The sequence below is a fragment of the Panthera uncia genome, chromosome X (genome assembly GCF_023721935.1).
Source record: "Panthera uncia isolate 11264 chromosome X, Puncia_PCG_1.0, whole genome shotgun sequence".
In the NCBI taxonomy this organism is placed as follows: domain Eukaryota; kingdom Metazoa; phylum Chordata; class Mammalia; order Carnivora; family Felidae; genus Panthera; species Panthera uncia.
In genome coordinates this window covers 47,210,888-47,238,197 of record NC_064817.1, presented here as the reverse complement: position 1 = coordinate 47,238,197, position 27,310 = coordinate 47,210,888, and the positions used below count along the sequence as shown (strand labels likewise).

The window sequence follows — 27,310 nt, the reverse complement described above, 5'->3', positions numbered from 1 at the left end:
TTACATAAGAATTGTATAGAGAAAAATCCTTCTGAATCTGTGGAAGAAAGATATTCCATTTCCTGCTTCTTATTGTTCATAAACCTTTACTGCCTGCACACATGTCATTGGATTATGCTAATTTCTCTTTTAGGAAGGAACTAGAGGGGCAGGAAAAGTGATAAAGATTCACCAAAGCATGCCAAAACAGAACATTTCCCCCCCAAAACTAACTCCTGGGATAGAAAAATAAGTCTAAAATGCATATCTAATATGCATATGTAAGGTAGTAAGTCTAATATGCATATGTAAGGTAGGTATACATTACAATGACCATTTTACAGCAGGGAACTGAGGTTTAGTGATGCTAAATGACTTACTTAAGGCCACTTACTCAACACCACAAAGTCAAATTTTCTGGGTCTGAGTCTCATCAAAGCTCTGCCACAACATAACCTTCCATAAAAAAAAAAAAAAAGAGAGAGAGAGAAAGAAAGAAAGAAAGAAAGAAAAAGAAAGAGAGAGAAAAAGAAACTAGAAGGGTGAGGAGGTAAAAAGAACCAACCCATATTTTTAGGTTTCTTTTTTTAAGCTCTATCACTAGATTCTAGAAATATTCTGACATTCTGTAAAATTTCCATTGAAATTTTAAAGTTGAATGCCAGTTCACATTCTTTGATCATTAACTCTCAATGCATTTTCATTACATTAGAAGCACATGCAATAGAAAGAGCACAAAATCATGAAAATACACAGTTGAAAAATCTTAGAAATAATCTATTCAAACCACCTCATTTTATAAATAAGCAAGTTAAGGCTCAGATTGGTTAAGTGACTTGCTCAGGGTCACACAACTTGTCAGTTCCAGAGTCAAGATCAGAATTTAAATTTCCCAACTTATAGCCTCGGGATTTGTTCCTTTCCAAACCTGTTAGAAAGGGCTGCATTTAAACATTTAGTCCAGAATATCCTTAAAATTGAGTGTAATTAACAAAAGTAAGCCATGTGGCAAGGAATTGATAGTTCATACCAAAAATGAGCTGCCAGTCACTGTAATAAGATCTGTTTCTTTCTGAGAACCATGGTTTCCTGCTGGATTGGAAAATCCAAACTGGGTTTCTTCCTCCTGTCCAAAGAAGTCAGAGTCAGGATGTACATTCCATTCTGCTTTGGTTGGCATCAGTAGTTCTGAGACACTGTTTTCACAAAGGGTGCTGGAAGGAGTCAGAGCATCTGTGTCCACTGTTAGCTTGCTGCTGGGCGTCAAAGCTTGGGGTTCTTGACTCGAGTTTTTCATAGCCAAAGGGCCCAGAGATGCCAATGGCCCCACACTTAGACTTGAGGCATCATCCATATCTAAGGGACTCTGCTGAAAACCAGAGGCTGTTGTTCCAAAAAAGAGAGAGGTATCCAGACTTTGGGGAAGGTCACTGGTGGCCATCAAGGTCCGAGGGTCCACAGCCTGCCCTAAGGAATTATTATTATTAGCAGGGAGGTTCCCCGCCAGAGTTGAACTCACAGAAGCCACATCAATAGTCAAGATTCCAGAGTTCACCAGTGCTGTGTCCAACACTGCAGCAGAACTACTGCCAGGCACATCAGAGAAGAGAGACACTAGCTCTGCATCATTGAGATCACTCTGTCCCTGGCTGGTAAGTTCACTGCTGGGTGTAAGAGAATTTGCAGCTTCCAGCTGAGCTAAGAGATCCTGGCTGAGGTTGTGCCTTTTGGCCATGTGGGTCTTCATGCTGTGCTTGGATGTGAAAAGTTTATTACAAGTAGAGACTGGGCAACGGCTTTTCCAAGTGTCCACATCCTGCAAGTGTTTCTTGGAGTGAATGTAGAGACTACTGCGAGCAGAGAACCTGGCACAGCAGCCTTCCACAGGGCACACAAAAGGCTTTGTGCCCAGGTGGGTTATGCTGTGGCCTTTCAGGTGCTCGGCCCTCGTGAAAGATTTCCCACAGCCTTCCACAGGACACATGAACCTCCGGTCATCATCGTGCTTCCTTTTGTGCCTTAAGAGTTTGGACATGCTGGTGAAGTTCCAGCCACAGCCGTCAAAGTCACAAAGGAAAGGTCTCTCACCTGTGTGGCTCCGCAGGTGAATTTTCAGGCGACAAGCCTTGTCGTACTGTTTGCTGCATCCAGGAAAAGAGCAGGAGAAGAGTTCCTGTTCCCTGAAGTGGGCACGGTTATGGGAAAACAGGGCACTCACTGTGATAAACGTCTTCTTGCAGCCAGAAAACGCGCACTGATAGGGCCTCTCGGGCTCGAAATGGCTGCGTTGGTGGGCGCTGAGTTTGGCCTGTGTAGGGAAGCTCTCCTCGCACACCTCGCACTTGAATGAGTTCTCCTGCTCATGGCCCTTCATGTGTGCCTTAAGGTTATACACCGTGGTGAAGCTCTTGCCACAGCCCTCCGCAGGGCAGCCAAAGGGCCGAAGTTTGTCGTGAGACTGCAGGTGCCTCTTGAGCTTGTAGGAGGTGGTGAAAGTCCAGCCGCAGCCGCCCAGGGGGCACTTGAAGGGCCGCTGGCCCTGGCTGCTGCTGTGAGTCAGCAGGTGCACTTTCAGCTGGTGCTTCTTGGCAAAGGTTTGTCCGCACTGGGCCTCGGGACACAGGTACAGCACCACCCCCGGGCCTGGGCCCAGCGGCCTGCGGGGGCTCTGGGCTGCGAGCTGGTTCTCTGCCTCCTCCTCAGGCGCCGGGGCAGACACCGGTTCAGCCGGTTCGGCCAGCAGGAGGTCGGGCGGCAGCTCGGGGCAGTCGCTGGGCTGCGCTGCGTGTGGGATCCCCGCTTGAGGAGTCATCAGACCCCCGGGCTGAGGGGCAGGCGCGACCCCAGGCTCCCAGGCTGGCGGCGGGGGCGTGGCAAGGGTGAGGACACCATTCTCAAAGCGCAAAAGCAGGTTTTGGTTGTGGATGGTGATAGTGCTCGCGAAGGCCATGGCTGGTCCCAGGCCTGCGGCGGGGACCGGGGTTGGGGCTTGGGCCGGGGGTGGGGCGGGGACCGCAGACTGGCAGTGGGGGCCTAGCGCCGGTCGCCCAAGTGGGTTCCCACCACTCTCACCCTTCTGGAGCTGTGGGTTAGACTGGGCCTCCTCCCTTCCTACAGGCCCTGAGGCCTGGCGGGCTTCCGAGGTCTCCACATCACCACCCACTGGGTCCAGCAGCACCAGGAAAAGGTCATCGCCGTCGCCGCTGCCGCCACCGCCGCCAGCGTAATCTGGCCTGGGCGCCAACGGGCTGGGGCCTGAGCCCCGTGAGGCCGCGCGGGCCTCCTCGCACCCCCTCTCGGGCCCGCCATCTTGGAGGCCCCGGAGCAGCAGGAGTCGGCGCGCGGGGACCTGGCCAGCCCACGGGTCAGGGCCTCCGTGGACCCGGCTGCCGCCCGCGGGGATGCCAGCACCCTCGCTCTGTCGCGTCCCGGTAGCTGGGAGCAGCCTTGGGCTTTCCATCTCAGCGTCCGAGAGGCTCCGCGGGAACCAGAGCAGAGGAGGAGGAGCGACCCCGCCCCCTGCCGCGGGCCTGAACATGTTCCTGAAAGGAAAAAAAAATGTGCAGTGCGCAGAAACTGGCCCTATCAGATATTAAAACGTGTTTAACGACACAGTGATTTAAATATTCTGGTACTGGGTCTCTGGAACAGAACAGAAAGTCCAGAGGCAGAGCCTGGTGTGCATAAATAAGTTCTACATTCAATATTTGTAGGCAATCAGGGTCTTCCCAGATAATGAGGAAATGACAGTTCATTCGGTAAATGGTGCTGGAATACCTAGGAATCTACTTACTGCCATTTAAATTCGTACATCACTGTATATACCAAAATAAACACTCCCAGCCCCTCCCAGTGCTAAGCATGGTACTAAGTACTTTTCATGTGTTAAAATTTGTTTATTGGGTGGCTGGCTGGTTGTGATGAAGTTTTCTGGTGATGGTGGGGTGCTCCGGGCTGATGGCCAATAAAGAATTCTTGAAGATGTCTTTGGTGCAAAAAGGTGACTTTATTAAAGTACGGGGATAGGACTAATGGGCAGGAAGAGCTGCACTGGGGTGGTGACAGGTAACTGATAATCTATCTTCAGGCTGGGAGAAGATTAGAGTTAGAGTAAGTCTCTAAGGACTCCTGGAAGCAAGGTTTCCAGGACCTTGAGGAAAAAGCTATTTATTAGTGTTTAGTAAAACCTCAGTCAAGAGACACTTCAGATGTAAATCATGGGGCCATAAGCTTGTAGTATGATTGCCAGCCTATATCTTGGGGCAGTTGATAGAAAGGAAGTTTCCAAAGGAATTTTTTTATGTTAAAGTAGACTTACAGATTCCTCGGCCGGGAGGTGGTCAGGATAATGTTAAGTCAAGATTCTATTTTTCCCTTATCAAAGTGTCATCATCAAGGTAACTGCGCTCCTAGAGGGATGTCACTCTGAGGGTTTCAAGGACTGGTCAATGGGCTATAGGCAGTAAAGGAATTTAATTTTTCATTTGCCTTAGTTTCCCACATCACCATGGCAATCACTTAAACCACTTTCCTTTGTTCTTGGGTAGCCAGGAGTATCCAAGGAATATCACACATATTCCACCTGGCTGGGGGCTATTAGCCTGTACTTTGCCTTCAGCTTGCCCCATGCTCCCTCATCAGTTGGATTTATTAATTTAGTGAGAGAAAATTCCTGGACTCCTATTATGAAAAATGCTGCAGTGAATATTCTTGGACATGTCTCATGGGACACATATGTAAAATTTCTTGGATATACCTCAAAAAATAGAATCACTGGGATATAGGGTGTGAATATTCTCAGCTTTTCTAGGTGATGCCAAATTGTTTTATGTAGTAGTTGTGCCAATGTACAATCTCACCAGTAGCATAGACAGTTCCTGCTGCTACACTTGTTCACCTACATCTTGGATTTCCGAATTTTTCTATTCTATTTTCAGTCTTGTACTTACTGATTTAATGAGTTCTTTATGTATTTTTAATACCAGTCCATTGGTGGTTATGTGTGTCGCCAAAAAATTCCCTTGCTCTGTTGCTTTTATTTTCACTTGTATATGTTTTGCTTTGTGAGAAGATCTTAGTTATAATACAGTCAAAATTTATTATTCTTTTCCTTATGGTTTGTGATTTTTCTGTTTTAAGAAATCTATCCCTGCACTGGGGATGTGAAAATATTTTTCTATACTGTCTTCTAAAATATTTATGGTTTTGCCTTTCACAGTATGTCTTAGTCTACCTGCAAGTGATGTTTGTGTATGGTGTTGAGTAGGGTTCTGCTTTTTATTTTTGTTTTTGTTTTAATTTGAATATCCATTTGTCTAAGTAAGCACTTACTGAAAAGTCAGCTCCTTTCCAACTGAATTGCAGTGACTCATGTGTCAAGTATCTACCTATGTATGGGCTGGTTTCTATGCCCTCTAGTAAGTACTGTGGCCCTATTAATCTGTCTATTTGAAATACCACATATCAGTATTAATTACTATAAATCTAAAGCCAATCTTGATATTTGGATAAGGCCAGCCAATTCTTCCTTGTTCTTCAAAAGTGTCTTGGTTATATTTGGCTGTTTTTATTCTGAGTAAGTGATCAATTCATCTGAAAAAATGTATACCAAACTCTTTGGGGTTCAAATTAAGATTATGTTGAATATTTATTTATTTATTTTAAATGTTTATTTATTTTTGAGAAAAAGAGAGAGCACAAGCAAGGGAGGAGCAGAGAGAGAGAGAGAGAGAGAGAATCTGAAGCAGGCTCCAGGCTCCAAGCTGTCAGCTCAGACTTGGGGCTCAAACTCACAAAACATGAAATTATGACCTGAGCTGGAGTCAGACTATCAACCAACTGAGCTACCCAGGCACCCCTTCTTTATTTTTTTCAATGTTTATTTATTTATTTTTAGAGAGAGAGAGAGAGAGAGAGAGAGAGAGAGAAAGCAGGAGAGGGGCAGAGAGAGAGAGGGAGAGAGAATCCCAAGCAGGCTTCATGCTCAGCATGGAGCCTGATGAGGGGCTCAATCCCATGACCTGGAGAATCACTACCTGAGCTAAAATCAAGGGTCAGATGCTTAACCAACTGAGCCACCCAGGTGCCCCAGATTGTGTTGAACTTTCAGATTTGACTTATTTTTAACATTGAATGCTTGATTCGTGGATATGGTCTATCTTTCCTTTTAATTAAAAAAAAAAACTTCTTTAAAACTATTTGTATTATTTTTCCAGAAAAAGACATTTTACCCTAAGTACTTCATATTTTGCAAATACTGTCTTTGAAATTTTCATTTTCTAAATTTGTTGCTGGTAAATAGAATGCAAATGGCTTTTGAATGTTGATTTTTTATACTATAAATGTCTAAAATCTTTTATTGATTCTAACAACTTTTCTGTAAATACTTGTAGGATTTAAGGTACAGAATCATAACATCTGCAAATAATGCTGGTCATACTTCTTCCTTTCCAAGCATTTCGTTCCTTGTTTATCCCATACTGCTCTCTCTCAGTGATAGTGGATATCTTTACTTGATGCAGCTCTCAAAGAGAAAGGTCTTAGTAATTCTAAGAATGATATTTTATGTAGATGTGTTCTGTAGCAATCTGAATCCAAGCAGGGATAGAAAGTGCACAAAGGATAAGGGAAGTTTAACAAAAACATAAAGTTTATTTAACATAAAGAATTATTAAACTATGAAAAATGCATCATATATAGAATATATTATTTCCTATGACATTCTGGGGATGAGAGAGAATGCCCAAAGAAAGACAAATTTAGAGGGGGGGGGCCCTCTCCAAAGCTGGAATTCACACCTCATTGGAGAAGGTGTGGGCGAACCTACTAAATGGCAGAGAAGTTTGCTGTTTTGTGGGATGCCAGAGCTGGTCTACAAAGTCAGAGCTGGTATACAGTTGCAGGGTAAACAGGAAGCTACTTTGTGGAGCACATCAGTGTGGATGAGCCACAGCTAGTGGCCAGTATGTGGGTATTGTAGGAATGGAGTGCTGGTAGGGTTGGAGGCCTGGAGCTAAAAGTGTCCTGCGTATAGGATCCGAAGGGCCTTGATGTTGGGAGGATGCAGCACTGGGGGAACTAGAGAAGAGTAGTTGTTAGGGATGAAGGGGTCGGGCATGAGAGAGAAAGCAGAGGGAATCAGTGGGCAGGTGGTTTGGATCACAGGATGTACCTATGAAGAAGGCCACAGAAAGCTGATCACCATGCCACATTGGGATTGCACATTTGGTGAAGACAGTTGTTCTTGGCTCATGCCTGGAGCAGAGCAGTAAGGATATCTTCATATCCACACTCTTGAGAACCAGAGATCACAGGAGAGACACTTCCTCTTTCAATGTCCCTCCAGTGTCTTCTACTGAGAAAGTATAACATTGTGCCTACTACTTTGAAGGAGAGATACTTAAAAAATTCATCTATTATCATAGAGCATGTGTTGAAAGGTGAATTTAGAGTAGGAGGCAATACATTAATAATTGGCTTCATGTCTTTTATCAGTTTAGGGGATTCACTTCTATTCTTAGTGTGCATGAATAGTAGGCACCCTACCTGCCAGGGATTTTGTTAGCTCACCCAAGGAATAGTATCATTCTGTTATTTCTCTGGTAAATGAATGATTAAAGCAGCAGGACTGACCATTTCAGGAGCTTTAGTAGATAGCTTAGGATTCTTGATGGACCCAGGGATCCCTGGCCTGAATTGAATTTTGATGCAAAACCCAGGCCCTGGCACAAAGGGTTGTCATGGGGTTAGGGCAGAGAGCTTGTGAGCCCTGAATTCTAGTCCTACCCAGGGTTTGTCTGCTCCACCTGCAAGGAGAACCTTGGCATATGGTGAGATTGCCTCTTCCACCATAAGTGGTCTCCTCAAGGATAGAGTACTTTATACCTTAAATGCTGCTTGCATTCCTGGTAGCTGCACCTAAACTAAACAGGGAGAGAAGATGCGTGGATTTCATTTAAAATCATGCCCAACAGAGCCCTGACCATGAAGGAGCAGTGCAGAAGATTCCTGTGATAGTCTTACAAAGTGTACATATTTACCATGGTTGACAATTTGAGTGCTTTAATTGAACTTATCTCAATTGGTTTTAGATTCCAAAATGGACAATTATTGATAGGAGAAAATGGCATATATTTTTGCCATTCTTAAGGGGCAAGCAATCCATCCTTTAGAGATTAAACTTGTAACTTACATTGAGAAGTAGAGATACTTAAAAAAATTTTTAATGTTTATTTAGTTTTGAGAGAGAAAGAGAGAGAGAGAGAGAGAGAGAGAGAGAGAGAGAGAGAACAAGCAGGGGAGGGGGCAGAGAGAGGGAGGCACAAAATCCCAGTCAGGCTCCAGGCTCTGAGCTGTCAGCACAGAGCCCAATGCAGGGCTCGAACTCACAGACCATGAGATCATGACCTGAGCTGAAGTCAGAAGCCTAACCGACTGAGCCACCCAGGTGCCCCGAGAAGTGGAGATATTTTAATTAACAATTTTTCTCTTTCAATGTGTCCTTATTCAATAGATAAGATGCCATTAAATCAGGAGGAAAAAAAACACTTAGAAAGTTGCTCATCCTTGTATTTTTGTACTCTGTTCCTAGTACTATGTATAAAGCATATTCACCTCTTGTGCTCAGAAACCACGCAAAACAAATTAACCCACAGACTTCTATTACACATAAGACTGGACTGGCTTCTTATCCCAGGCACCCTGAGACCTGGTACACAAGGACCTATGTATGCACAGGGAAATTGATCTTTAAATGCTGGTTGGGGGGCGCCTGGGTGGCTCAATCGGTTGAGCGTCCGACTTCGGCTCAGGTCATGATCATGAACTCACGGTCTGTGAGTTCGAGCCCCGCGTCGGGCTCTGTGCTGACAGCTCAGAGCCTGGAGCCTGCTTTGGATTCTGTGTCTCCCTCTCTCTCTGACCCTCCCCCATTCATGCTCTGTCTCTCTCTGTCTCAAAAATAAATAAACATTAAAAAAAATTGTAAATGCTGGTTGGACCTGCTGCTCCGTCCAGCTCTCTCTCTCTCTCACTCTCTCTCTTTAAAGTTTATTTACTCATTTTCAGAGAGGGAGAGAGAGAGAGAGCGAGAGCACGTGAATAAGTGGGGGAGGGGCAGAGAGAGAGAATCCTGAGCAGGCTCCACACTGTCAGCACAGAGCCTGATGCAGGGCTCAACTCAGCAACCATGAAATTATGACCTGAGCCGAGATCAAGAGTCTGATGCTTAGCCGACTGAGCCACCAAGTGCCCCCCAGTCCAGCTCTCTTAATTGCCACTCTGGCAATGGTGAGATACAAATGTTAAATCTGAAACTTGTTTACTAACAGAAGGAACAGCTCTCTAGGCCTGCCACTTGGGTAGCTGTAACCACTTGGCATCAAAGCAGGCACTCTGCCTTGCTAGAAATCATGGAGAACCAGTTGTTGTGGAAACAAACAGCTCCAGTATATAGCTTCTGAAGGTGGGCTCTGTAGCTACGGTGTCTCTCTCTGCAGGAAGAAGCAGAATTTGGGGGTTCCCCATGAGTCATGAGCTGGGAGGGACCTATCAAGGGTTGCATCTTCCCAGTGACAACCAGAGTGAACCCTGCCCTCTCACTCCTGAACCCCAGAAAAAGTGCAAAAGTGGACAAAGGAGGAAGTGTAAACAGCACAAACGTGCAGTCTTACTTGCTGTGTCCCTTATCTCAATCTGCCATACTCTGGCAGAAAATACAGAGTGAGAGCCAAGGTTTAGGAGTTCTGAAAATTCAAGTAGTTCTCCCTGGTCCAAATGAGGGAAGAGGGAATGGCGCTGGGGTAAAATCTGTGTTTATGTGTGCGGACCATTTGCACTTGGGCAATTGACTGCACCACAGAAACCTGCCCCATGCCCTGCCTTGTGAACCTCTTTTCAATCGGAATATAATACAATTTCTGAGGATGCCTGGGCTCCATCACATTAAGCTCCAATTTTCCCTCAAAAATTTTATGGGTGTGAGGTTTTTCTTTCCCTGTTTCTATTTTCTACAAATATGCCAAAACGCACTCAGTGATATCATAGCCACTCTCAGACTTCACCCAGGCCCTGTTTCCCTGGGAAACAGCTTCCACAAGTTTGGCACCTTCTGACTATCTCAGAGGAATTTAATCTCAAGAGAGGAACTGGTCAGGTCAATCCTCTCCCTAGAGAGAGTGCTCTGAACAGCATCTCTCTGGGACCAGAAAATGAACCAGAGACTATGGACTGAGCCCTCCTCTGGAAGAGTGCACTGTATGCCAACAGAGCATGTGGCTAGGAAGACTGTCCCACTTAATAGCTCAGCATGGAACTTTGCAGGACCTGTCCCTCTGCCCTCCAGTTCTATTTGAGTTTTCATGTCCTGAAGACAGCTTAACTTTTCAGAAAGATATATGCTACATTTCATTTGCCTTTTATCTGTGTGATCTGGTGAAAATAGAAATCACCATCTATCCACATTTATTTTCAACTTTTGTCCATTTCACCATTGTCCTCACCTACTTCCTGTGCCCTGTAGGAGTGTGGTCCCCATGGCACTCATCTGGGTCTGGGCTTTGGCTCTGAACTCTCTGTAATTTTAACTGTGGACTCAGCACAGAACGCAGGGCCTGCAATGAAAAGAGGTTCACAAGGCAAGTGGCTGCTTTAGTCAGGAGAGAAAGACTTTTTCCTGCAGCCTGCCCAGAAGGAAAGTTACTAGTTTTCACATCATTTGTCCCACATATGCAAATGTAAGTTTCCTGTTTCCAAGCCCAGTGGACTCATATGGTCATTTTTTTCCCTCAGCATCTCCCAAAGTCTCCAGGCCCCCACTGAGGAAAGCTTTTTAGTTCCCAGCCACCTGTTGTATTTTGCCTAAGCCTGTGTTGCATATGACTTATCTTTCCAAGAAAAAGCACTTCCCCAAAGGTCTGCGACCTTGGAGTGTGATCTTGAAGGATAAAGAAGTATTGGGTAAAAGATGACTGTGGACAGGTATTGGTTGGAATTTTTTGGTGATAGAACAGTCTAACCCAGTTAGCATATTTGAGTACTTGACTCATCAAGTGGTATTTGCAATAACTGCTCATTGATTTTTCATTTTCCCAACAGCAGGTAACTAGTCCAAAGCCTTCCTTAAATATTAGACTTGTGACACAAAATTGGGCTCACAAGTGGTTTACATCAGAATCAGACAGGCATCTGGTCTATCAAACTGAAAAGCAGGACCTTGCTTGAGATGCATATTACTAATAGCAATGAAAAAAGTACATTTATAGCATATGAAGAAGTAGTTGGAAAATAGGACCCAGAACACACACACACACAAAACAACAGCATATTAAAATAAACAAATAGAAAAACAGTGTTGAAGTTTTTGATTCATTATTTAGTTTAAAGAAAAGCTAACTGACTGAAAATTGTCAAAGACTTTGCAGGCCTTATTGTTTGAGCATTCTTTGGCTGTAGACATGTGTTTCTAGTACTTAATTTAAAAAATCCATATGTGTATACTTATGAAGCTCATACCACATCAGAATAGTGACCACATCCATTACCTCCAAAAGTTTCTTTGTTCCTTTGTGTATTGCTTTCCCACTCATTCTCACCCCTGCTGCTGGAGAACTACCAGCCTGCTCTCTTTCACTATAGATTAGTTTGCATTTTGTTGAATTTTGTATAAATGGAATCATAAACAATGTTCTTTTAACTCACATAATTACTTTGAAATTTATCCCTGCTGTTATTTGATGTTATAATACATTTACTTTCTTATTGTACTGTATTTCATCATATGATTATTTAAGTTTTTCCAGTTTTTGCCTATTACAAATAAATCTGCTATTAACATTCATGTACAAGTCTTTGTGTGGACATATGCTTTCTTTTCTCTTCTTACTCTGATCTCTAAGATCATCAGTATGGTAACTGTATGTTTAACATTTTAAGAAAGTGCCAAACTGTTTCCAAATATCCTTAACCACATATATTCATAGAGCCTTGGTATGGTCAGTCATTTTAATTTTAACTATTGTAATAGGTGTGTTGTGGTATATAATTTTAGTTTTAACTAGTATTTCCCTAATTATAAGGCTGGGCATCTTTTCATGTGCTTTCCACTTATCTTATTTGGTGAAAAGTCTGTTCAAATAGTTTCCTATCATAACTATTTTGTTTGCTAGCTGTTAATGATTTTTAAGAACTCTTTATATATTTGAATTCTAAAACCTTTGATGGTTATATGTTTCACAGATATTTTCTCACATTCTGTGTCTTACTTTCCATTTCCCTAAAAGTATTCTTATTAAAACAAATTATTTTAATTTGGATGAAGTCCAGTTTATTGATTTTGTCTATTATACTTCATATTTGTACAAACTATTTAAGATAGTTTTGTCAAATCCAAGTTCACTTAGATTTTGTCCTATTTTTATTTCTAAAAATGTTACAATTTTAGCTCTTATATTTAAGTCTAATGTCAGTTTCTACTTAATTTTCGTATATGTTGTAAGGTAAAGATTAATTATAATTTCTTTTAACTTATGGCTAATTGTTCCAGCACCAGTCTCTGATAACACTATCTTTTCGCCACTGAATTAATTTTGCACCATTGTTGACAAGCAAATACTATATCCATATAGATCTATTTCTGGATTCTCTCTTCTGCTAAATTGATCTATGTGCCTTTGTGCCAATGCCACACTTTTTTGGATACTATAGCTTTATAATAAATCTTGGATGCTGGCAGTGGTAAGTCCTACAGCACTGTTATTCTTTCTCAAAATACTTTTGGATATTCTAAGTCCTACGAATTTTGACATAAATATTAGAAATACCTTGTCATTGTTGAGAGACAATTCTTTATAGGTTTCATATTTCTACCTGAATTCTGATCAGAGGCATTAACAGCTTTTGTTTCAAATGATTCTCCAATGCTATTTGTATAACAAACAGCCTTGGAAGAAAATAGAGATAGTATTTCCTTCTGGGACAGAGGGCATATTTGTCTGCTGTTCAGGAACACAAAGATAGTATTTGTCTCTTAAGAAGTTTGCTAAAATCCCCTTAAAATATTAGAGTTTCCTACACTGTAATAATGTAAACTCACTGTGTGCTTATCATATACCTGCAGTGCTTCTCATAACCAACATTTGATAAACCATAATAGTTGATGGAATTTGCTCAGCTGGGACCCTGGAGTGTGGGGCATGACTGAAGTTTACACTGCAAATTGATTACACTTTGTTACTTAGAGTTCTATTAAAATTACAAATTGCATAGACTTGATCTCAGCCTGACAGTCAGATTAATCAGAGTGGCTGACTGACATATTACTATATAAGTGAGTTAAAGATGGCCTGCATATTGGCCCTGAAGTTGTTTACTTTTTCACAGCAGGATAGATTATCATCAAGCTCAAATTTTTGCACATGCATTTGCTTTAAATATAGATGAAATAAGTATTTCTTATTTATTATTTCAAGCTCTTAAGTAAATATATTTCCACATTTACATATTTGTATATGTAAATATACAATATATACATAATTATATATTATACATATGTAAATATATTTACATATTTAGTATTTAGATCTTGCTTGCTTTGTATCCCCACAAAACTGCATCCAACATATGCTAGCCATAGTTAAGACAAACCCAGGGTCTATAAAACACCATTGTTTGCCCTCAGAGCTCTCTGACCCAGAGACTCCTCTAGCCACTGAGCTATATCACCTAAACAAGAAAGCCCCTTTCCTGTTTCCCTCTCCCCCAAGAGTTGCCTAGCCCCTTCTTCTTCTGCGTAGTGCCCTCCTGTAGCTGACTTTGAAAGGTCTCCTGTTGTGAGACACTTCCACTTTCAGGCAACCTGTCAAAACCTCTCCCAAAAAAAGCATGGTGCGTGCTAATGCTAACTTACAGTCTTGTCTTTTTTCTTGATTAGACTAGAATCTAGAATTCATCATAAATGATGAAGAGGATGGGAGTTTGGTCATGAAGGAGAAATTGGCATGCAGTCCACCCAGTCAGTAGGACAGTTAATTGGCAAATCAATCCTGGACAGCCTTAAGTGTTAGGACACAAAATTTGGAATGTCTGTCTCTGTGTCGATTTGACATGCCTTTGATCTTGGTTATACTACATAATATACTTTTTATGGTCTGCCCTTGTGCCTCTGTAACTGGCCAAGCTCTAGGCATTTGAGTGAACCCACACCATTAGTATGGACTCTTGAGGTCAGAGGCATTACGCTGCCTAGGTAAGGAGGTCTAACCACCCACCTGGATGCCCCAATAGGCTGGTACTGAATTTTGTAAGACTTCTACACCTGAATAGAAAAAGAGGGTAAGTGCATACCTCTGGCATAAGAATGGGCTCAGTCATCTAAAATGCTACTTAAAGTGACAAGAAGCAAGGATGTTTATAGCTTTGCCACTCCCAAGATTCTGAAGGAGGTGCCTATCCTGATGAACAGGTGCTCCAAATCATGAAACTTGTGCTAGCCTTGCTTGCAGGAACTTCTGGAAAGGATGTCAGGGCCAAATTACTGGGGGAGACAAGATGGAGAAGGGGATAGGTGCTCTCTAGAAGAAAAGCCAACACAGTGTCACTGCAATAAGGCTGAGGATAATTTACCCTCACCTTTGCCAGTAACCACACAGGAATTTATAAAGACAGAAAAGACAAAAAGGGAGAAACAAGAGGGAGGGGCTGAATCCTCTTTTGAAGGGGGAGATAAGTTCTCTCTTTGCCCTGGGACATAATCTCTGCTTAAGGACACAGGCCAGAAAGCAAATGAAAAAGGAACTGCCTGGACAAATAGAATGTATCTGGAGGGGAGCAAGCTCCATCCAATGGGGATCTCAATTTGGATTATCTTTGGTAAACTAGTGGTGAAATTGCAATACTTACTAGGGTTAGATTACAACCCCAGGCAGACTTTCCCTTCTGAGGCTGCCTTACTTTCTGTCACCGGTGATCACTCCCAGTAACAGGGATCCAATCTCATATAAGGATCTTGCAGTTGTAGAAAGTCATCACCCTTTTACCACATTAACTGTGGTTTGGGTTCCAAAAAATAGCATTGACTGACTCTATAAGATCGCAGGTGCCAACATCTTCCTAATCCCATGAAGCATTCATGCTGTAAAGGAACCCTACCCTACCCACGCAAGTGGTGACCAACTTGAGAGAAGAATTGATGAAAGAGATAATTACACACTTAACTGTTAAAACCAGCCCAGGGTTTTAAAAACTCAAATATAAGTTTATTATTTTCTGTCAACTTTGAGATATTGTTGACATATAATATATGTAAGTTTAAGGTATACAATGTAATATTTTGATGAATGTATATATTGTGAAATGATTACCACAATAAGGTTAGTGAACATCTTCATCCCCTAATGTAGTTTCCATTTTTTGTGGTAATAATGTTTAAGATCTACTGTCTTAACAACTTTTAAGGATATAATACAATATTGTTAATTATAACGACCCCAAAACTAATTAATCTTATAGCTGTAAGTTTGTACTCTTTGACCAACATCTCCCCATTTTCTCCAAACCCTAAGCACTGGAAACCACCATTCTGGTCTCTATTTCTGTGAGTTCAGCTTTTCTTTTTTAGATTTAATATATGATTGGGAATATAAATATGTGTATTTCTCTGATTTATTTCACTTAGCATAACATTTGCAAGTCTATTGTCACAAAAAGCAGAATTTCCTTTTTAATTTTTTAATTTTTTATTTATTTTTGAGAGAGAGAGAGAGACATTGTGCAATCAGGGGAGGAACAGAGAGACAGGGAGACACAGAATCCAAAGCAGGGTTCAGGCTCCAAGCTGTCAGCACAGAGCCCAACGTGGGGCTCAAACCAATGAACCACAAGTTCATGACCCGAGCTGAAGTCGGATGCTCAACAAACTGAGCCACCCAGGTGCCCCAAGATTTACTTTTTTTAATGGTTGAATAATATTCAATAATATTCAATATATAATGAATGGATAAAGAAAATGCGATATATATAGCATTCATCTGTTGATGGACACAGTTTGTTTCCATGTTTTGGCTACTGTGAATAGTGCAATGAACATGAGAGTATAGCTATCTCTTCAAAGGAGTGCTTTGACTTTCTCCAAATATATACCCAGAAAAGAAATTGCTGGATCATATTGTATTTCTATTTTTAATTTTTTGAGGAGGCTCCATATTGTTTTTCATAGTGGTTGTGCCAAATTTATTTATTTTTTTTTATATATATGAAATTTACTGTCAAATTTGTTTCCATACAACACCCAGTGCTCATCCCAAAAGGTGCCCTCCTCAATACCCATCACCCACCCTGCCCTCCCTCCCACCCCCCATCAACCCTCAATTTGTTCTCAGTTTTTAACAGTCTCTTATGCTTTGGCTCTCTCCCACTCTAACCTCTTTTTTTTTTTTTCCTTCCCCTCCCCCATGGGTTTCTGTTATGTTTCTCAGGATCCACATAAGAGTGAAACAATATGGTATCTGTCTTTCTCTGTATGGCTTATTTCACTTAGCATCACACTCTCCAGTTCCATCCATGTTGCTACAAAAGGCCATATTTCATTTTTTCTCATTGCCACGTAGTATTCCATTGTGTATATAAACCACAATTTCTTTATCCATTCATCAGTTGATGGACATTTAGGCTCTTTCCATAATTTGGCTATTGTTGAGAGTGCCGCTATAAACATTGGGGTACAGGTGCCCCTATGCATCAGTACTCCTGTATCCCTTGGATAAATTCCTAGCAGTGCTATTGCTGGGTCATAGGGTAGGTCTATTTTTAATTTTCTGAGGAACCTCCACACTGCTTTCCAGAGCGGCTGCACCAATTTGCATTCCCACCAACAGTGCAAGAGGGTTCCTGTTTCTCCACATCCTCTCCAGCATCTAGAGTCTCCTGATTTGTTCATTTTGGCCACTCTGACTGGCGTGAGGTGATATCTGAGTGTGGTTTTGATTTGTATTTCCCTGATAAGGAGCGACGTTGAACATCTTTTCATGTGCCTGTTGGCCATCCGGATGTCTTCTTTAGAGAAGTGTCTATTCATGTTTTCCGCCCATTTCTTCACTGGGTTATTTGTTTTTCGGGTGTGGAGTTTGATGAGCTCTTTATAGATTTTGGATACTAGCCCTTTGTCCGATGTGTCATTTGCAAATATCTTTTCCCATTCCGTTGGTTGCCTTTTAGTTTTGTTGGTTGTTTCCTTTGCTGTGCAGAAGCTTTTTATCTTCATAAGGTCCCAGTAATTCACTTTTGCTTTTAATTCCCTTGCCTTTGGGGATGTGCCGAGTAAGAGATTGCTACGGCTGAGGTCAGAGAGGTCTTTTCCTGCTTTCTCCTCTAAGGTTTTGATGGTTTCCTGTCTCACATTCAGGTCCTTTATCCATTTTGAGTTTATTTTTGTGAATGGTGTGAGAAAGTGGTCTAGTTTCAACCTTCTGCATGTTGCTGTCCAGTTCTCCCAGCACCATTTGTTAAAGAGACTGTCTTTTTTCCATTGGATGTTCTTTCCTGCTTTGTCAAAGATGAGTTGGCCATACGTTTGTGGGTCTAGTTCTGGGGTTTCTATTCTATTCCATTGGTCTATGTGTCTGTTTTTATGCCAATACCATGCTGACTTGATGATGACAGCTTTGTAGTAGAGGCTAAAGTCTGGGATTGTGATGCCTCCTGCTTTGGTCTTCTTCTTCAAAATTACTTTGGCTATTCGGGGCCTTTTGTGGTTCCATATGAATTTTAGGATGGCTTGTTCTAGTTTCGAGAAGAATGCTGGTGCAATTTTGATTGGGATTGCATTGAATGTGTAGATAGCTTTGGGTAGTATTGACATTTTGACAATATTTATTCTTCCAATCCATGAGCAGGGAATGTCTTTCCATTTCTTTATATCTTCTTCAATTACCTGCATAAGCTTTCTATAGTTTTCAGCATACAGATCTTTTACATCTTTGGTTAGATTTATTCCTAGGTGTTTTATGCTTCTTGGTGCAATTGTGAATGGGATCAGTTTCTTCATTTGTCTTTCTGTTGCTTCATTGTTAGTGTATAAGAATGCAACTGATTTCTGCACATTGATTTTGTATCCTGCAACTTTGCTGAATTCATGTATCAGTTCTAGCAGACTTTTGGTGGAGTCTATCGGATTTTCCATGTATAATATCATGTCATCTGCAAAAAGCGAAAGCTTGACTTCGTCTTTGCCAATTTTGATGCCTTTGATTTCCTTTTGTTGTCTGATTGCTGATGCTAGAACTTCCAGCACTATATTAAACAACAGCGGTGACAGTGGGCATCCCTGTCGTGTTCCTGATCTCAGGGAAAAAGCTCTCAGTTTTTCCCCGTTGAGGATGATGTTAGCTGTGGGCTTTTCATAAATGGCCTTTATGATCTTTAAGTATGTTCCTTCTATCCCGACTTTCTCAAGGGTTTTTATTAAGAAAGGGTGCTGGATTTTGTCAAAGGCCTTTTCTGCATCGATTGACAGGATCATATGGTTCTTCTCTTTTTTTGTTGTTAATGTGATGTATCACGTTGATCGATTTGCGAATGTTGAACCAGCCCTGCATCCCAGGAATGAATCCCACTTGATCATGGTGAATAATTGTTTTTATATGCTGTTGAATTCGATTTGCTAGTATCTTATTAAGAATTTTTGCATCCATATTCATCAGGGATATTGGCCTGTAGTTCTCTTTTTTTACTGGGTCTCTGTCTGGTTTAGGAATCAAAGTAATACTGGCTTCATAGAATGAGTCTGGAAGTTTTCCTTCCCTTTCTATTTCTTGGAATAGCTTGAGAAGGATAGGTATTATCTCTGCTTTAAATGTCTGGTAGAACTCCCCTGGGAAGCCATCTGGTCCTGGACTCTTATTTGTTGGGAGATTTTTGATAACCGATTCAATTTCTTCGCTGGTTATGGGTCTGTTCAAGCTTTCTATTTCCTCCTGATTGAGTTTTGGAAGAGTGTGGGTGTTTAGAAATTTGTCCATTTCTTCCAGGTTGTCCAAATTGCTGGCATATAATTTTTCATAGTATTCCCTGATAATTGTTTGTATCTCTGAGGGATTGGTTGTAATCATTCCATTTTCATTCATGATTTTATGTATTTGGGTCCTCTCCCTTTTCTTTTTGAGAAGCCTGGCTAGAGGTTTGTCAATTTTGTTTATTTTTTCAAAAAACCAACTCTTGGTTTCGTTGATCTGCTCTACAGTTTTTTTAGATTCTATATTGTTTATTTCTGCTCTGATCTTTATTATTTCTCTTCTTCTGCTGGGTTTAGGCTGCCTTTGCTGTTCTGCTTCTATTTCCTTTAGGTGTGCTGTTAGATTTTGTATTTGGGATTTTTCTTGTTTCTTGAGATAGGCCTGGATTGCAATGTATTTTCCTCTCAGGACTGCCTTCGCTGCATCCCAAAGCGTTTGGATTGTTGTATTTTCATTTTCGTTTGTTTCCATGTATATTTTAATTTCTTCTCTAATTGCCTGGTTGACCCACTCATTCGTTAGTAGGGTGTTCTTTAACCTCCATGCTTTTGGAGGTTTTCCAGACTTTTTCCTGTGGTTGATTTCAAACTTCATAGCATTGTAGTCTGAAAGTATGCATGGTATAATTTCAATTCTTGTAAACTTATGAAGGGCTGTTTTGTGACCCAGTATATGATCTATCTTGGAGAATGTTCCATGTGCACTCGAGAAGAAAGTATATTCTGTTGCTTTGGGATGCAGAGTTCTAAATATATCTGTCAAGTCCATCTGATCCAATGTATCATTCAGGGCCCTTGTTTCTTTATTGACTGTGTGTCTAGATGATCTATCCATTTCTGTAAGTGGGGTGTTAAAGTCCCCTGCAATGACCACATTCTTATCAATAAGGTTGCTTATGTTGATGAGTAATTGTTTTATATATCTGGGGGCTCGGGTATTTGGCGCATAGACATTTATAATAGTTAGCTCTTCCTGGTGGATAGACCCTGTGATTATTATATAATGCCCTTCTTCATCTCTTGTTACAGCCTTTAATTTAAAGTCTAGTTTGTCTGATATAAGTATGGCTACTCCAGCTTTCTTTTGGCTTCCAGGAGCATGATAAATAGTTCTCCATCCCCTGACTCTCAATCTAAAGGTGTCCTCAGATCTAAAATGAGTCTCTTGTAGACAGCAAATAGATGGGTCTTGTTTTTTTATCCATTCTGATACCCTATGTCTTTTAGTTGGCGCATTTAATCCATTTACATTCAGTGTTATGATAGAAAGATATGGGTTTAGAGTCATTGTGATGTCTGTATGTTTTATGCTTGTAGTGATGTCTCTGGTACTTTGTCTCACAGGATCCCCCTTAGGATCTCTTGTAGGGCTGGTTTCGTGGTGACAAATTCCTTCAGTTTTTGTTTGTTTGGGAAGACCTTTATCTCTCCTTCTATTCTAAATGACAGACTTGCTGGATAAAGGATTCTCGGCTGCATATTTTTTCTGTTTAGCACACTGTAGATATCGTGCCAAGCCTTTCTGGCCTGCCAAGTTTCAAAGGAGAGATCAGTCACGAGTCTTATAGGTCTCCCTTTATAAGTGAGGGCACGTTTATCCCTTGCTGCTTTCAGAATTTTCTCTTTATCCTTGTATTTTGCCAGTTTCACTATGATATGTCGTGCAGAAGATCGATTCAAGTTACGTCTGAAGGGAGTTCTCTGTGCCTCTTGGATTTCAATGCCTTCTTCCTTCCCCAGTTCAGGGAAGTTCTCAGCTATAATTTGTTCAAGTACCCCTTCAGCACCTTTCCCTCTCTCTTCCTCCTCTGGGATACCAATTATGCGTATATTATTTTTTTTTAGTGTATCACTTAGTTCTCTAATTTTCCCCTCATACTCCTGGATTTTTTTTATCTCTCTTTCTTTCAGCTTCCTCTTTCTCCATAACTTTATCTTCTAGTTCACCTATTCTCTCCTCTGCCTCTTCAAGCCGAGCCATCGTGGATTCCATTTTGTTTTGCATTTCGTTTAAAGCGTTTTTCAACTCCTCGTGACTGTTCCTTAGTCCCTCGATCTTTGTGGCAAGAGATTCTCTGCTGTCCTCTATACTGTTTTCAAGCCCAGCGATTAATTTTATGACTATGATTCTAAATTCACTTTCTGTTATATTATTTAAATCCTTTTTGATCAGTTCATTAGCTGTTGTTATTTCCTGGAGATTCTTCTGAGGGGAATTCTTCCGTTTGGTCATTTTGGAGAGTCCCTTGCATGGTGAGGACCTGCAGTGCACTTCCCCTGTGCTGTGGTGTATAACTGGAGTTAGTGGGCAGGGCCGCAGTCCGACCCGATGTCTGCCCCCAGCCCACTGCTGGGGCCACAGTCAGACTGGTGTGTGCCTTCTCTTCCCCTCTCCTAGGGGCGGGATTCACTGTGGGGTGGCGTGTCCCGTCTGGGCTACTTGCACACTGCCAGGCTTGTGTTGCTGGGGATCTGGCGTATTAGCTGGGGTGGGTAGGCAAGGTGCACGGGGGGTGGAGGGGCAGGCTTAGCTCGCTTCTCCTTAGGTGATCCACTCCAGGAGGAGCCCTGTGGCATCGGGAGGGAGTCAGATCCGCTGCCGGAGGTTTGGCTCCGCAGAAGCACAGAGTTGGGTGTTTGCGCGGAGCGAGCAAGTTCCCTGGCAGGAACTGGTTCCCTTTGGGATTTTGGCTGGGGGATGGGCGGGGGAGATGGCGCTGGCGCCTTTGTTCCCCGCCAAGCTGAGCTCTGCCGACCGGGGGCTCAGCAGCTCTCCCTCCCTTTGTCCTCCAGCCTTCCTGCTTTCCGAGCAGAGCTGTTAACTTATGACCTCCCAGACGCTAAGTCGCGCTTGCTGTTGGAACACAGTCCGTCAGGCCCCTCCGCTTTTGCCAGCCAGACTCGGGGGCTCTGCTTGGCCGGCGAGCCGCCCCTCCACCCCGGCTCCCTCCCGCCAGTCCGTGGAGCGCGCACCGCCTCGCCGCCCTTCCTACCCTCTTCCGTGGGCCTCTAGTCTGCGCTTGACTCCGGAGACTCCCTTCTGCTAATCCTCTGGCGGTTTTCTGGGTTCTTTAGGCAGGTGTAGGTGGAATCTAAGTGATCGGCAGGACGCGTTTTGAGCCCCACGTCCTCCTACGCTGCCATCTTCCCTAAATGTATTTTTGAATTCAGTTTGCTAATATTTTGTTGAAGATTTTTGTATATATACATATATTTATTAGAAATATTAGTTTTGTGGGTTTTTGTTGAAGTGACTTTTCTGATTTTGATATCAGAGTAATGTTTTCAGTTTCTTCTCCATAATTAATTTCTAGTGTCATATCATTTTGGTTAGAAGAGATGCATGGTATGATTTCAATCTTATGTTTATTAATATTTATTTTAAGGCTTAACATATGACTTATTCTGGATAGTTTTCCATGTGCACTTGAAAACAATGTGTGTTCTGTTCTTGAAGTAAATGTTCTGTATATATCTGGTAGGTCTTTCTGCTTGGTGTCGTTCAAAGCCATGGTTTCTTTACTTATTTTCTGTCCATATGATCTATCTATTGATGCAAGCATGGTGTTAAAGTCCTCCACTATTGCATTACTGTCAATTTCTCCTTTTGTGTCAATAAATATTTGCTTTTTGTGTGTATGTGTTCCTATGTTGGGTTCATAGATATTTACAATTGCCATATCCTCTTGTTGAATTGATCCCTTTATCATTATGTAATGTCCTTCTTGTACTTTGCTATAGTCGTTGTCTTAAAGTCTACTTCTTCTGATATAAGTATTGCTACCTAGGCTTTATTTTCACTTCCATTTATATGGATTAACCTTTTCCATCCTTTTATTTTCAGTCCATATGTGTCCTGAGGTCTGAAATGAATCTTTTGTAGGCAGCATATAGATGGGTGTTGGTTTTTTTATCCCTTTAGTTACCCTGTGTCTTTTTATTGGAGATTTTGTACCATTTACACTTAATGTAATTATTGATAGTTGTGAACTTATTGCCAGTTTGTTAATTGTTTTTCAGTTGTTTTTGTAGTTCTCTGTTCATTTTTTTTCTACTCTTGCTCTCTTTCCTTGTGGTTGATGACTTTCTGTAGTGTTAAACTTACATTTTTTACACTTGGCCAAAAGGTCAAGAAATGATAAGCTTGGCTTAAAAAATATTTTTGTGTATCTATTACAGGTTTTTGGTTTGTGATTACCATGAAGTTTATATATAATGCTATATACAGCAGTTTGTATGTTTGTATTAAGTTGATGCTCATTCAAGTTCAAATACATTCTACAGATACTTCAGTTTTCTCCTAAGTCCATGTTTTATGTATATGTTGTCATATTTTACATCTTGTCACCTTAACAATTTTTTCAATATTATTGATTTTACTCTGTGCATCTTTTAACCTGAATACTAGCTTTACATGTAATTGCTTTATTAACTTGACAGTATGTTTGCTTTCACTCATGAAATGTTTTCATTTCATAATTTCCTTACTTATGGGATGCCTGGGTGACTCAATTGAGCATCTGACTTCAGCTCAGGTCATGATCTCACAGTTTGTGAGTTCAAGCCCTGCGTTGGGCTCTGTGCTAATAGTTCAGAGCCTAGAGCATGTTTTGGATTCTGTGTCTCCCCCTCTTTCTGCTCCTCCCCCACTCATTCTTTGTCTCTCTTTGTCTCTCAAAATAAATGTTTAAAAATTTTTAAGGGGCACCTGGGTGACTCAGTCGGTTAAGCGTCTGACTTCAGCTTAGGTCACGATCTCACAGTTTGCAGGTTCAAGCCCTGCATCTGGCTCTGACAGCTCAGAGCCTGGAGCCTGCTTTGGATTCTGTGTGTGTCTCTCCCTGCCCCTCCCCGGCTCACACTCTCTCTCTCTCTCCCTTTATCAAAAATAAATAAACATTAAAAAAATTAAAATAATTAAAATAAATAAATACATAAATTCCTTACTTACAATCATGGCCTTCCCCCTCCCCCTCCCCACACACTTAAACTTTACCATTTCTTTACCCTTTATCATTTCTAATAGGAACTCTTTAGCTCCTTTAACATTTTTGTGTCTAGGAAACCCTTTATCCCTCTTTCATTCTGAATAGTAACCTTACTGGATAAAGTGTTCTTGTGTGTAGGTTATCCTTTCAGTTCTTTGAATATATCAAGCCACTTCTTTCTGACCTGCAAAGTTTCTGCTATAAAAATTAACTGATAACCTTATGGGGTTAACCTTGTGTGTCACTAGTTGATTTTGTCTTTTTGTTTCAAATTCTGTCTTTATTTTTAACCTTTGAGATTTTAGTTAACATGTGATGTGGTGTGGGCCTCTTTGGGTTCATCTTGTTTGGAACTCTGTGTGTTTCCTGAACCTGGATTTCTGTTTCCTTCCAAAAGTTAGGGGAAGTTTATTTCTTCAAATAAGTTTTCTACCCCTTTCTTTCTCTTCTTCTGCTGCCCCTATAATGTGAATTTGTTTGTTTGATGTTATAAAAGAGATCCTTTGACCTATTCTCTTTTTATTTTTTTTTCCTTTTTACTGTTCAGCTGGCATCCTTCCATTACCCTTTTTTTGGTGCAGATTACTGATCCATTCTTTTGCACAATTTAATATGGTATTAATTCCCCCAGTGTGTTTTTCACCTATTTTATTATCCAACTCTTTACAAAAAATATTTTCCTACATCTTCGTTTAATTTTGGAATTCATCCACTCATCTCTCCAGTCTGGTTAGAAACTTTATGACCATGACTTGGACTGGGGTTCTTGGGTATTTCATGCTGTGTTCTCCCTGGTGGAATGGCCAGGCTAAAGTAGCCTGGGCCAGAGAAGTCCCCAGTCTCTCCACACAAAGGACACCTTGGAAGGACAGCTATAGCTGAAATGTGTGTAGGTGTGGCTTCCTGGAGCTCTTTGTGCAGAGGACACTGTGGCTGGAGTGAAATGGGTGTAAGCCTGGGAGTCTCAGGGCACTTAATTCACACAGGGGATAATTTAGCAAAGCTGCTAGAACTGAGACAGGTGCTGGCCAGGGGACCCGAATTGCTCCATGCAGAGTATGCTCCAGTAACCCATGACTTATGTGGGCTAGGGACTTACTGATATGTCAGGCTGGTTATGGTGCCAGTACCCTGCTCTAGTCTACACTATCAAAATGGAGGGGGAACATAAACTGTGGTACTTTCCAGTGCCTACAACCTGGAGATTGTTCTAGGAGCTTCCCAGCCATTTGGCATTGTTCTAAGGTTGGATATTTTATATTCTAGTTGCTCCTTTAGTTCTTAGATTTTTTTCAATGCCTCCTGGTGTCTGGTGTTGTAATGGGTGATGGACCTGGGACTCACTGAGTTAGCTGATCAGTTATGGAATCTGGACTCTGATCCAATCTGTGCTACTAGGGTGAAGAGGAAAAATTAATAGTGGTGCTCACCAGCCACTCCACCCTAGAGAAAGTTTCAACAGCTCCCCTAGCACTGACAGTGCTATAGGGCTTGTTATTTTATGTTCTAGTTACCTACTAAACAGCTATTTTTCTATGCCCCAGTCAGATGAATTTGCTCATGGTCTGTCAGTACTAACCCTCTCTACTGTAGAATATAGTGTCAAGAATGGCATTTCCCCCATGATACCATGTCTCTGTTCCATTGCTGTTCTGTTGTAGTCTTTCTATCTTTTGTTGTGTAGAAGCTGTTCAGTCATCCCTCAGTTATGAAGGAGGAAGACATTGAGGTTCATTCTTTTTATAGGTACTTTGTTGAGTTTTTATCATGAAAAGATGTAGAATGAATTTTCTTATCTACTGAGATGGTCATGTGATTTATATTCTTCATTCTGTTAATATGGTAGACAAACATGTTGATTTGTATATGCTGAATTATCATTGTATTGCAAGAAAAAAATCTCACTTGATCATAATGTATGATCCTATTAATGTGTTTTTATTGAAATCAGTTTACTGCTATTTTGATAAGGATATTTGGATCTGTGTTCATCAGGATATTGACCTTTTAAGTTTATTTTCTTATTGTTTCCCTGTCTAGCTTTGGTATCACTGTAATGTTGACCTCATTAAATGCATTTGAAACTTTTTTCTCTTGTTTGTGCAAAAATTTGGGAAGGATTAGTATTACTACTTTGAATGTATAGTAGAATTCATTCAGAAGCTTTTTTGTCCTGGATTTTGCTTTGTTTGTAGGTTTTTGATTGTTGATTCAATCTACTTAGACATTATTGGTCTGTTCAGGTATTCTATTTTTTATGATTTATTCCTGGTAGGTTGTATGTTTTTAGAAATTTAACAATTTCCTCCAAGTCATTCAAATTGTTGATCTTCATAGTAGTTTCTTATGATCCTTTGTATCTTTGTGATATGAGTTGTAATGCCTGCTGATTTTATTTGATTTGGTCTCTTTTTTTTAGTCTCGCTAAAATTTTGTCGATTTTTTTCAAAAATAGCTTTTATTTTTGTTGATTTTGGAACAAATGTATGATTTCACTCTTACGTGGAATTTAAGAAACACAGCAGATGAACATTGGCAAAGGGAAGGAAAAATGAGAGAGGGAGGCAAACCATAAGAGACTTTAAAATACAGAGAACAAACTGAGAGTTGCTGGAGAGAAAGTGGGCTGGGGGATGAGCCAAATGGGTGATGGGCATTAAGGAGGGCACTTGTTGGGATGAGCACTGGATATTATATGTAAGTGATGAATCAATATGTTCTACTCCATTAACCAATATTATATTGTATGTTAACTAACTTGAATTTAAATAAATAAATGTAAAAGAAAAAGAAGAAAAACAAATTAGCACAGGGAAAAAAAGAGTCAAACCAAGAAATGCCCTCCTAACTGTAGAGAACAAACTGATGGTTACCAGAATGAATGCAGGTGGGGAGAGGAGTTAAATAGGTGATGGGGATTAAGGAGGGCACTTGTATTTAGCGCAGGGTGTTGTATGTAAGTGTTGACTCACTAAATTGTACACTTGAAGCTAATATTACACTGTGTGTTAACAAACTGGAGTTTAAATAAAAACTTACTAATATTGAAAATAAAGAAGAAAATTGCTCTAAAAAAACCCAATTTGTTAAGGTATCTTTTGGCGTGTCATTTTATCCCTCCTAGAGAAGGTTCCATGTGCACTCAAGAATAGTGTGTATTATGTTTTTGGATGGAATTTTCCATATATGAATATTAGGTCTGTTGCATATAATGTATAATTCATGTACAACATGTCCTTATTGATTTTTTTCCCTAGATGAGCTATCAGTTATTGAAAATGGATTATTGAAAGTTCCTAGTATTATTGTATTGGTGTCTACTTCTCTCTTTATATCTGTT

General features: G+C 41.0%; 1 protein-coding gene across 1 annotated transcript; it reads right to left on the bottom strand.

The window, feature by feature from the left end:
* Window positions 1-291: 291 nt before the first annotated feature.
* Window positions 292-3,517, bottom strand: LOC125932159 (zinc finger X-linked protein ZXDB-like). Its single transcript, XM_049644624.1, has one exon. The coding sequence runs from the start codon at window positions 3,515-3,517 to the stop codon at window positions 1,004-1,006; it is 2,514 nt and encodes an 837-aa protein (XP_049500581.1). The 3' UTR covers window positions 292-1,003.
* Window positions 3,518-27,310: the final 23,793 nt, after the last annotated feature.

Excerpts from the sequence above, each read along its gene's own strand:
- LOC125932159 (XM_049644624.1), bottom strand. The coding sequence starts at position 3,517 with ATGTTCAGGCCCGCGGCAGGGGGCGGGGTCGCTCCTCCTCCTCTGCTC.